At 36.9% G+C, this 12993-nt stretch overlaps 1 protein-coding gene across 1 annotated transcript; it reads right to left on the reverse strand.

Annotated features, from left to right (window-relative positions):
- Positions 1-384: 384 nt before the first annotated feature.
- On the reverse strand, positions 385-7559 carry LOC135690340 (uncharacterized). The gene is made up of 6 exons (XM_065207861.2): positions 6803-7559; positions 5175-5361; positions 4147-4343; positions 3598-3757; positions 2697-2842; positions 385-1666 (listed from the first exon to the last, which is right to left on the reverse strand). The coding sequence occupies exons 1-6, from the start codon at positions 7270-7272 to the stop codon at positions 1555-1557; spliced, it is 1272 nt and encodes a 423-aa protein (XP_065063933.2). The 5' UTR covers positions 7273-7559; the 3' UTR covers positions 385-1554.
- Between the last annotated feature and the right edge of the window lie 5434 nt (positions 7560-12993).

Raw genomic sequence — 12993 nt, forward strand, 5'->3', positions numbered from 1 at the left:
ATTGCTGCTTACTAATCAAACTCAAAAGGTTCTTGTGAGTCTGGTACCCAGGGTATCCTTAAGGCTGGACCTTTTCGTATTGGCCTACATGTTCTACAGCCTTAGCATCATTGTAGATATCAGCAACTTCATTAAAATCTTATGACAGATTCTAGTTTGAGATTCTGATTAAATGTCTCGACCTTCTTCCAGATCTTAAACTCAGGTTCTTAGTTTGAATCTTGACTAAGATTCAACTTACAATCCCAAAGCAAATTAAAGTTTTAAGCGAAAAAATTGGTTGATATGTGGGAATTTTCCGAATGAGAAAATTTTGTGATGGACTAGTCGTATATCTGTGGCATATCTGCATGCGTAATTTCAGCGGTTGATTTATCAAAAAGCTTATTAGGACCTCACAAAGCAGAAAAGGTTGTAAAAAATGCACACAGTCTTTTGTTGAGAAAAATACAAATAATCGAGAATTTACTCCTACTCAACTATCATTATATTCGCCTTTAAAATTCAATTAACAAAATAAAAAATTAAGAATTAACAAATTTTAATCCTCCTTACTTTATTTTCTGTCTAAAATCACTGCTAAAATACCTTGGAAGACACTGTTGTTGAATTTTTCACGCAAAGCGAATTTTTCGCGCGAAGCGAGTTTTTCGCGACGAAGCTTTTAGCTGCGGATTTTTCTCTCGAATTCGAAGTTCAGAAATTATTATGCGAATTTCCTGCAAATATAGCAAAATACTATAGCGACTGTCCGAGGAATGCTGTTACCAGAAAACTTAATAATTTCAAGTTAGTTCCATTGAAAAAGAGAGGAAAACAGCAAGAATGCGATTCTGGGTTAGAAAAAGTATTTAGAACGTCTTCAGAAAAGGAGATGTCATCTTTCAGTAAGAGATTTACGTTAACATGGCCAGTAATACTTCTTCAAATACTTTCAAATGTCACCATCTAAGCTTGCGCAAACATGTGAGATCCTGTTAGTTAATATGAATCGAACCGATCTTGAGTTTTTTATGACTGAAAAAGTTGCTGTTGAGCAAGTAAATAAGCAGTTCAGTGTTTTTAAGAAATTCTTGCCGATCGTTTATTTCAGACATATTTGTGAACGATGGAACTTTCAAGCCAGTTTTCGTCAATCTGAAATTCAAATTTAAAGGAATAGTAATCTGATATGAATCCACTTGCATGGATTGTGTACGAGGAACAGGAAATGAATAGGCCATCAGGGACAAAAACAGCAGTCAGCTCTGTCAAATGCTGTTTTGATTTGTTTATTTCATAACTCGAAAAATTTCATAGCGAAAAAGTAGGAATAGTTTCTACTTTTTTCGAAGCGAATTATTCTCTACGAATTCGCAAATAATTTTCTTATATCTACTTCTGCGCATATACTTCACGCATTCGCAACGAAAGATTCGTTTCGCACGAAAAATTCGTCTCGTGTTAATCTGGCTTTAGTGTACCAAAATCTCTGGCAAGTAATGCAGTATTACATCAACTTGTTAAAGAATAAGAAATGTGCTAATCTATGAAGTTCGTGTGATGTCAAGATCATCAGAGCACTGGCTCTGGTAAAAGGCTAGCTTTGTCATCATTCTCAGGCTCATTGACGTGACGATACTTCTCATCATACCTCAAGTCAACTTCCATGCTTATTTCTGGAGGCCTGGAAGAGAAAGCAGTTTCGTTGTAGAAAGCTCGCGTCATTTAAAACTTAATAGAAGAAGATGTTTAATGCAATTTAAGCTTCGTTTGAATCATGAATTACACTCAATACCCAATTTTTGTAGCAAAGGCAGGGCAATTGTTACTGATTTCTCTTTGAAAACAGATCCTATAATGTTGCCCTGCAGCACGTGCTTCCAATCTTTGACTACCCAAAAAACTTTTTGAGCAAAAGCACAAGTGAAGGAAAGAATCTGGGGTTGATCCAGGGGATTGTTTCGTGAGCAAAAATTAATACAATTAAATGACTACTTTGTTTATTAAAGAAGACAAGTACGATGTCTTGAGCATAATTCTTCATGCGTTTTCAGTTGTGTTTTGCAAATGGTCAATAAGAAAGGATTTTTTTATCAAATTGTCAAGAAGAAAAGGAGCAGAGGCCTAGTCTAACAAATCTCAAGGTGTCAGTTATGTTTAGAAGGAAAATTTGCTATTATTAATTCTATCAAGAATTCTATCCTAAAAGAAACATAAGATCTTATTTCAAAATTCTGACACAAAGTAAGCTTCTATTGTCTAGCCGCCAGTAAATAAATACAAAATTTCCCTCTAGTTAATAACTACAAGAATTGAAATACCCAATACCTCCAGGGAGATAACAACTAAATAGAGGCACCGAGGAGCGTTAAGAAAACTGAGTGGGGATCTGAAAAAGGGGGGAGTTAAAACCGAAAAGGCTTGACTTGTGGTTCATTTCTTATTTTTTTCAAATTTGGCAAGAAGTAGAAGGGCCTAGCTCCCACCTTTTCCACGGTGCCTGGACGATCATATATAGTTTGAAACACGGGGTAACAACTTACCGTAGAACCGTCCTCTTCTATACACCAAAAGTGTAATCACAAATATATATTATTTCTTAAAATTGCATTGTTTCAGCTCAACTTCTGACTAAGAATTTACTAGAATTCGCGAAGGCAACTGAATCTGCATTTTTCCAAGCAGACAAAGAATGTGCAAGAGTTGATACGTACCCAGTGTTGTATATGTAGATAGATGGCACCATTATCACAAGGGCACCAATACTGAACCAAGTGCTTATGTGCTCTTCTGGGTGCCATCCAAAAGGAGACTCTTTGAACAGGGTCCAAAAGACGAATCCAAGAGGGGTTACCAGGGACTAAAAGAACACGATATACTGCTTTTAAATTCAAAAAATTTACGTGAGAATAACAAGCCTTTCTACTCACTTCTATAGCTAAAGATGGGACGAGTTTAATCTTGAAACAATATACAGAAATATACAGTAGATGTAACTCAGTAATGCAACTATAATGGTTCGGTCCAATCCACTTTTAATCCAACACGGAATGTGTTGAATGGGTGTGTCGAATTATGACTATGACAAACGATTGAGAAATTTTTTATGTATCCTGATGTTTGGCGTGGCATTTCTTTAAAGATTACGGGAGAAGTTCTTAAATCTGTGTTTGAAGAATTTAAGCGATTGAAGAATCATGGTGCATTACAAACATCTTGTTTGAGAGACGTTATCAATCAACAATCAGTGGCGTGTTTTGTTGTTCACCGGGCATTTTGAGAAAACGCCTTTCTGAGTAAAGAAATGCCTCGTTGCATCTTTTATGTGCCACAAAATTTTAAGCCTGCTGATTTCATGAATAAATCAATTTTCATCCATCCTTAGTAGAATTAGTTGTACCAAATTTTAGGGACTAACAAACCAAAGTATGGACTAATCAACCACCATGCTCAATGGTACTGCTTTGTAAATGCTTTGTAAATTTAGGTCATGTAGTCCACCTCCAAGTTCTAATGTTTCATTCCCAGGTTATTCCTTGAACATTATAGAGAATGTAATGTGACAATTCACGTGCCATATTTAAGAGGGAGCATTTTTAAAATCAAGACACTCACTGTGACCAATGCTAGCCATGTTGCCCCTTCAGCATATCTCAAAAGATTGCCACCACCAACATAAGACAGCACATACATGGTGATGAAAATTGTCCCTCTTGTCCCACTTACTGGAGTGCATCCACCGCCACCAAAAAAGCATCTTACTCCAAACCACCAGCTGAAGAAATTGATATAAGATATTTTTGTAATAGATGGTAACAATCGTGTCAAGTTATAGCAGCAAAATAAAGTCGAGTCCGGTCAAGTAAAGACAAGTCAAGTCGAGTCGAGTCAAGGCAAGTCCAATCGAGTCAAGTCAAGTCAAATCGAGTCAAGTCAAGTCAAGTCGAGTCAAGTCAAACTAAGTTAATGCAAGGCAAAGCAAGACAAGGCAGGCTCAACAGTCAGACCAAAACTTAATTTAAATTTAAGCAAAACTAAAGCAACTTAATCAAAGTCTTGTTATGTTAGGTGGAAAAAATATCATGTCAAATCAAGTCAATTTTGCCATGTGGGTAAAGTCAGAAATGTCAAAGCAGACAGTGATTTAAGACAATTGTTACGTACTTTTGTGCGAACTCGCTGATGTCCTTCGAATTGCCAAAACCAGGTATGATATCAGCCCAAAAGAACAGCCCAACAGTCAACAACTGATAAACTGAAGTCCAGAACAAAAAATAGACAAGATTGATACCCCGCCTTGAAGTAGCACTCTCGAGTTTGAGGCTCTTTTCTTCAATAACATTCATTATTGCTGCTGGAACCTGAATAAGAGCAAGAAAAGTTCTTTACCAGAAAAATTTGAATAATAAAAGTACTCAAATACTATTCAAGTTTGATCTACAGATGATTTATCTAATTCAAAGTTTGATTTGATAACATACTTCGAGATTCCCCTATTATTGTAACAAATAAAAGCTAGCGATTTCCTTTTGTTGATGTACGCTCTGCCTGAATGACAAAATTGATTACGTAAAAACACCACTTCACTCCTTTGGCCCAGAAAATGACCATTTTTGTCCCTTACCGCATACCGTGTCCAAACTCTTATTTTTGAACTGCACACTGTTCGTTAAGACTTCTTCCCTGTTTTTCATAAGAAAAATTATAATAGTGAAGTTGAATATCTTTCTGACATGACGACATAGATGGTGCAGCTAAACCTCTAATTGATTTTATTGATTGCAACTTATCTGTAGACCCACCGACTCTAAGGGCGTAGAAAAAAACACTTTGGTAGCAAAATATTTTGTACCGAAGTTGCTTTAATCCAGCCCCCAACCCCCCAAATCAAAACTACCCACCACTATTTATTTCATAATTGGTTTTCTTATGCACCAGTGCAATAATTGCTTGTAATACCGTAACACATTTTATGGGAGTGGAACAGCCATTGACCGGCAGGCACTCATTTGGTACAACTTTTCCAAACTTTATAAAGTTTTTTTGTCGCTATTAAAGTTCTAACATTTCTTTATATTTTTGTTGCTGTGTTTTCAGAAACATTCAGGCCTGCAAATTTGAGCCTTTGCACAAGCAATAAAAACCATTTTAATAAAAACAAATCAATGCATTTCACAACAATATCTACTCACAAATCCAAGCATAAAACACATTGGCCATAGAACACCAGCAGCTCCAGATGCGCCCCCCAGATCTTGCTTGCTTTTGGGGTCAATTTTTGGGAAAATTGTTGGCAATAAACAGATGAACAAGCCAAGAACAACGACCATTCCACAAATTAATTTTCGAAAAGTCGGTTTCTTTTTCAGGATGAGAAATCTAAAGAGACAAAATATTGGGTAATTCTTATCATATAGAAATTCAGCTTTGCTGAAGTTATGAGGTGGAAAAATGGTGAAAAATGGAAGCAAAATGAACAATGAGTAAATTCACAAAGGCATGTTTAGTAGCTGATTAATCCAGTTAGCTTCTCGTGTGAACAATAGAGCAACAGAAAAAACAATGAATAATTTTTAGTCCACGCCGGATATCTCCGATTTAGCCTATTTGGACTCCACTGGGTGCGAACAAAGGCAAGGACCGAGACAAAAAAGGTATTTATCCCCGACCTGTGCGGATATCTATCCCCGACCTGTCCTTTAGCCCCAACCACATTTATCTCAGTCCTTGAACGGAGGAAGAAATAATCCCGCCTGTGCTGATTATCTCGGTTTCTCGGGTAGGATAGCGACATTTCTGGGAAATTCCAGTACAAGGAAATAACGGGCAATGACTTCCTTCTTCAACATTTATTACAAGTTCTTAGAAATAACAATTGGCTTTTATCTTATTCTTGGCTCTTGAAGTTTACTGTAATGAAAACACTGAGATTTTTACAAGAAACTGACTATAAGAAACGGGTACTGGGCAATCGAGAGCCTCAAAATTGGTAAAAAGTAAAGAACAAATTAAGAACAAGCTGAGGCTGAGCTTCTACAACTTTTTTTTCTCAAAATCGAGAATTTTGAGCCATGTGTTGGTGCTTTTTCGGTGAATATTCACTCCTGTCAGCAAATGAGGCCTGACTACCTCCCTTGAGTCAAAAAGCTAGCACTTGCACTGCTTACACCCTATTAAATTAAAAACAAGTTAAGAACAATCAAGCCTCAGATTTTCGAAAAATTAAGAACAGTCAGCTTGAGCTTAAATTTACTGGTTCTTATAAAAAAGAATGTAGGAGGCAAATTGGGCTCGCAATTTACTTCTAGTAGAACAAGACTTTACGATCCTACTTCCATAAGGACTTCTTTGACTTGAGCGTCTCAAGTGTATCACATGAGGGACATGAGTGTCACAAGTGTATAATATAAAAATAACCTTTTACTTTTTAATTGTGGCTCTAAGTGTGGTGGTGTCTGCTATGCACCATGCAGTATGGATTCATTGTATGCTACTAGCTTATCATGTTCTAAATGGGCAGTACCTATGCTCTAAATTCTAGAATGTGGGATGCCAAATGATCATCTACACTATCTGTTGATTTAGAATATGGACCTTACTTTATCCACCTTCATATTTTCTCATCGGATTTTTGTAAATTAGAAGCTTGTCCAATACCACCTCCTCCCAGTCCTCCCTGTGGCGCCGCCTCTGACCTGGCCGTCAAGAGAAACAACATTAATTGACAAGGTTTTCAACGCAGCACAACTTCACATCGTTTTTTAGCCCGTAATCATAAAAATTGAGAAAGGCAAGAAAATAACAAATCTAATCGCCTTACCTTATCGCCAAAGTGATAGGTATGAGAAAATTCCCCAAAATAGCTTGAAGATATGGGGCAGTCCTTTTTCCGCTGCTTGCAAACACAACTAAAAGACCATTTAAACCATCGCAGATGCCCACTTGAGCCAGGAGCTTTTTCGGGAATTTCTTTTCGGTCTCCCCGATCAAATTTGGTTTTATAGCGATAATAACTAGGCTGCCTATCCCGAATATGATCACAAATAGCAGGCTTGCAAATGAAACCACGAAGTAACTGTCCACTGTAGGTGTGTATCCTGTTGAGTTGCTTGAGACGGAGTTTGTTGAGTCGATCCATAGCGGCAGTGTAACATTTTGTCCAACCTGACCAGCCACTGCAATTACTGCAAACAGAAGGTTAGCCCAGAATGAACTAATATGGCAGAATCCAAGATTTATACGCTTACTCATTGGGCGGTGCACATTTTCCTGCGAGGTTTTTCTGTCCATTTTTTTATCATCAGTAAAACAGCTGAAACTGAAAGGAAAGCCTTGTCAGCAGTGTCGCACCAAAAATCTGATCACATGATGTTTGTCTTCTGATAGAGCGAATTGCGGCTCAGTGACTTTATCATTGTAATTTTATTTGTGTTCCTGCTAGTGGGGAGTGAGGTAGAAATATTGAAGCTGCGGAAAATAGGAGGGGATGCGGAGGAAAAAAGAAAAGTGAAAATAGCGTCTCCACCACCTTTTATTTTCTTCCGCAGTTCCTTTTATCCTATCGTTAACATCACGTCTAAACTTTAGCGACCAAATTCAACGACTGAATTACTCAAAAAAGCCAACAAAACTTTACTCAACAGCAATTAAGATAATCAGGACAGTTATACAAAACAGAACAAAGGAGCTGATCACAAGACAGGATGTTACATGGAAATTGGCCAAGGTGCGAACGAAAGTCAAGCACGCAAATGAAATTCAAACAGCAAACAAGCAAAAGTTTCCTTGACGAAATTCTGTCCTTTCACACAGAGCCAAAACCCTAAAATATCTAGAAAAGCAGTATTTTCAAATGACAAAAACATATCTCCAAACTTCTTTAAGAGCCCCAACTTCATCATCTCAGCTAAAATTCCAGAGTATCAAAACCCGCACCCTTTCCTTTTTTGTGTTACCCCCTAGAGCAGAGCAAGGCCCTTTTACTTTACCGCGGAGTTATTGATGTTTTCTTGCCTATTCGAAAGTAAAAACCCATAATCTAATATTGACCAATTCCTTAACCGATTTTAGCTGACGAAATCCAACCACCCAGTCACTTTATGGCAGAAATTGGTCCATCCTGAGAAATCATTTTGTTTTTGTGGAAATGTAGTATTATCTTGATAAAAGTGAATTGCCCCTTGACAAAACTGAAAGCACTTTAGGCCAAGTTATTTATGTAGCTAGAAGGTTCGTTTTGCTATTCCTATTTACACACAGCTCAAGTTTTCAAAATTTTCCGACGTAACAATGATTTTTCCGAAAATTCGTCAAATTTTGAAAACAGAGAGGGCCACGCCCCCTGCTGGCCCCTCTACCCCGGGCACAACGCCCGTGAATGGTTACAGTCAGGCACCGCGCAGCCATTGGGCTAGCAAGGGCTATAACCCCCCCCCCCCCCACTTTTTTGCAATAATAGGTTAGAAATTTCGAAAGTTTATGGAAGTTGCTTGACTGGGAACCATTTATTATAAATATTTTGTGTATTTTATCTCATGTTTGTTGTTGTTACGTGTGTGTGATGATATCAAGGTTTGGTTTAAAGGCATTGAGTCATGGTAAATAGGCCTTCTCTATAGGGGATCATTTGGTTTCGGCGTGATCGTTGCTGTTTCATGTGATATTTGCATCCGTTGTTAACAGTTCCAGATCAACCAATAATATGTCAACCAATAATAGCCGTCAATAGTAGCACAGTCAAGAAAACCATGACTCGGCGGATTTTGGCACTTAGGGTATACCTAATCCATTTTATCATGACTCAATGCCTTTAAGTATCACCTTATCGACGAAGTTATCAATTAAAACAAAATTTTGATAAATCAGTGAATTGTAATTTCTTTAGGCAATGACAATAACGGCGCCACGTAGCGCACCCCCACCCCACTCTCCCAGTTCTCGGGAGGATGAATTTTGTATTTCCTCTAATTTGGATAGGAAAATGTTGTGGGAAGAATATTTGGCAACGTACTTTTGTGACGGGAGTTTATTTGAAAACAATTGGCGTTTCTTTTTGGTAGAACGACGTTTTCTGGCGTTACAAGCCCTGTGGCCTAAATATTTTTGTTTTGTGATCCCGCCTCCCATTCCAAGCCTAGTGGCTGGCACCGCTACTGGATAATACCATCAAAAACCACAAAAAATAAACCTTGGTTAGGGAAGGGTTGCCATATGGGATTTACAAAAGAAGGCCAGACGGGTGACAAACTCAGGCCAAAATGCTCATGAAAAAGGCCAAATTAAAGAAGTCCCCAAGAATACGCTGTATATTTCCCCAAAAATATTTCCACACATTAGCCTTTTAGATAATTTCCAAACTCAAGCTGGACTTGCTACGAGTCTCTCGAGACTTCTCCTACGTAGTGACTGAGTGTGACCACCATGTTTTCTAGGCTCTGTGAATCTCTTGTTTGTTGTTTTGTTTTGGCAGGGCCTCCGACGTTCTTTGCAAAACAATTGAGCTTTTTTCAAAATCTTTTGTTATAGTTGTTCGAATTCTCCTTTGGTCATTTTCCAATTTGCACCGGAGCACCGGAGCCCATGTTTAAAATAATAGCTCAACATAAGAAGAATACATTAATTACACAGGGCGATATTGTCAGATCTTAAAGTTTATAATTAACAAATATTGTGTGATGCAAAAATTTTAATCCCAGCGCAATTTCTAAAGGTTTGAAATGAATCCCTAAAATTGTCATCAAGTTTTTGTTCTAAAGGAATGCCTTCAATAGAGTTCTCAAGTGTGACGTCACAAAAAATTATTCTAGAACACCATAAAATACTCCCATGCATGCAAAATCAGTTAAATTTGTCAAAAATAGGGGAGCTATGACCAAGCTCATAAAGTTATGAACTGAGACCAAATTACAGAGGTTTGATGAAGGCAGGGCTTGTGCTATATCTCATCCAATTCGTAATACCTTTAACTGATTTTTCAGATTTTAGTGGTATTTGATGATGCTCTTTCAGGATGTGGGAACAAATTTCAAAAATTCTAAAAATAGATTTTGTGACGTCATCACTTGACAATTCTATTTTTGGCAAGATGGAAATGCTTTGAGATCTCAACTTTTAACCCAGGGCATTCACTTTAATGCAACTTGCACCCTCCATTGTTAAAGCGGATCTAACAACGTCAGCTGGTAGAAAGCATACGAAAAACGATGCTGAGCAAATCTGTTTCACTGCTCTTAGTTTCCCTGCTTGATAACACCTGTAATAATGAATAATGATATATGTGTATCACTGTGAATCTGCTTGCCAGTCTACAGCATATGTGATACTGTAAGTTATTCATTCAATGTGATACTGTAGGATAACGATAAATGTGATACTGTAGGTTGTTCATTCAATGTGAAACTGTAGGGCAATGATATATGTGATACTGTAGGTTGTCCACTCAATTTGATACTGTAGGGTAATCATATATGTGATCCTGTAGGTTGTTCACTCAATGTGATACTGTAGGATAGCGATATATGTGATACTGTAGATTGTTCATTCAATGTGAAACTGTAGGACAATGATATATGTGATACTGTATGTTGTCCACTCAATTTGATACTGTAGGGTAATCATATATGTGATCCTGTAGGTTGTTCACTCAATGTAATACTGTAGGATAGCGATATATGTGATACTGTAGATTGTTTATCAATGTGAAACTGTAGGACAATGATATATGGGATACTGTAGGTTGTTAACTCAATGTAATACTGTAGGACAATGATATATGTGATACTGTAGGTTGTTCACTCAATTCGATACTGTAGGATAACGATATATGTGATACTGTAGGTTGTTCATTCAATGTGAAACTGTAGGACAATGATACATGTGATACTGTAAGTTATTCATTCAATGTGAAACTGTAGGGCAATGATATATGTGATACTGTAGGTTGTCCACTAAATTTGATACTGTAGGGTAATCATATATGTGATCCTGTAGGTTGTTCACTCAATGTGAAACTGTAGGATAACGATATATGTGATACTGTAGGTTGTTCACTCAATGTGATACTGTAGGATAGCGATATATGTGATACTGTAGATTGTTTATCAATGTGAAACTGTAGGACAATGATATATGTGATACTGTAGGTTGTTCACTCAATGTGAAACTGTAGGACAATGATATATGTGATACTGTAGGTTGTTCACTCAATTTGATACTGTAGGATAACGATATATGTGATACTGTAGGTTGTTCATTCAATGTGAAACTATAGGACAATGATACATGTGATACTGTAAGTTGTCCATTCAATGTGAAACTGTAGGACAATGATATATGTGATACTGTATGTTGTCCACTAAATTTGATACTGTAGGATAATCATGTATGTGATACTGTAGGTTGTTCACTCAATGTGAAACTGTAGGATAACGATATATGCAGGCACGTAAATAATAGGGGGGCGTGGGGGGCGTAACGCCCCCCCAAAGTTTGGAAAATCCAGTTACAGTTGGAAAACTTTACGGTTGACTTGGATTTTTTTTCTTAAGTCCAAACTTATGAATTTCATATTTTAAGACGTTTTTTGATTTCAAATGTAAAAATTCTAAACATCAAAATTCACAGGCTGAAGCTGACCCATCCACTAATCGTTTTCTATTGTGAATCCCGTTTCCACTGGATCCAAATCGCACAATAGCCTCGTTTGCTTTCTTTTTGACGGGAGTTGAATCAATTTACGAACAGGCAAGGTGAATTTCCGGATAAGAAACTTGAAACTTTACAGTTTAGAATAATAATACCCGCATTGATCAGAAAATATTAGAGTGGGAGAAGAAATTACGAGTAGTTAATTCAATAAAAGATTAAGAATCTTTCAGTACTAAAAATTCTCAACGCTTCTTATAAAAAACGAGTTTATGCTAAACTCCCACTGTTATTTGTGAACGTCCTTGCCTCATTATCATAAATTCCTATGACAAAACTGCTGTGAAGCAAGAACACATTGCAAAATTGCAGTAGAAGTATTTGATCAAAGAAGAGTGTTTCATCTTTCGAATCAGGCATATGCACAAGTTTGCTCTCAAATCATCATTTCAATTGTAAAGAACGAAAAGGCATTTGGTCCTCTGAAAAGTGTTAATAGTTTTCTTCGATCAAGAACAAAAATAAAAGGCTCGAATTCTGGGTGCTTCTATATCGTGAAAAAATGTATTTTAGATACATAGATCTGCATCAATTGATCAATTGATCAATTTAGATAAAATTGATCAATTGATCTGAAAGAATACTACTAATCATTAAGTATATCTAAGACTGGTTTTGCTTGAATGTTGCTTTACTTCTTACAGTAAGTTTAAATTTTTGTTTCATGGTAATCAAAATTTAGAGATTTAGGCTTTTTTGCTTTAGGCTAATTGTTGAGTAAGGTTTTGGTAATTGTAAAGAAAATAGAACTATGGTGTTCAGGCTATTTACAAAGATCAATTTGGTTGGTACAGTAGATTTACTGGTCGCATGAAAAATTTCTCACTTAAAGTTGGAATTTTCATCCTTCCACGCCCCTCCAAAATTAGCAACTTATTTTCGTCCCTGGATATATGTGATACTGTAGGTTGTTCACTCAATGTGATACTGTAGGATAGCGATATGTGTGATACTGTAGATTGTTTCTCAATGTGAAACTGTAGGACAATGATATATGTGATACTGTAGGTTGTTCACTCAATGTGATACTGTAGGAAAACGATATATGTGATACTGTAGGTTGTTCATTCAATGTGAAACTGTAGGACAATGATATATGTGATACTGTAGGTTGTTCACTCAATGTGAAACTGTAGGACAATGATATATGTGATACTGTAGGTTGTTCACTCAATTTGATACTGTAGGATAACGATATATGTGATACTGTAGGTTGTTCATTCAATGTGAAACTGTAGGACAATGATACATGTGATACTGTAAGTTATTAATTCAATGTGAAACTGTAGGACAATGATATATGTGATA

This window comes from Rhopilema esculentum, chromosome 10, assembly GCF_057945365.1.
Source record: "Rhopilema esculentum isolate cy_ngs chromosome 10, ASM5794536v1, whole genome shotgun sequence".
NCBI classification, from domain to species: domain Eukaryota; kingdom Metazoa; phylum Cnidaria; class Scyphozoa; order Rhizostomeae; family Rhizostomatidae; genus Rhopilema; species Rhopilema esculentum.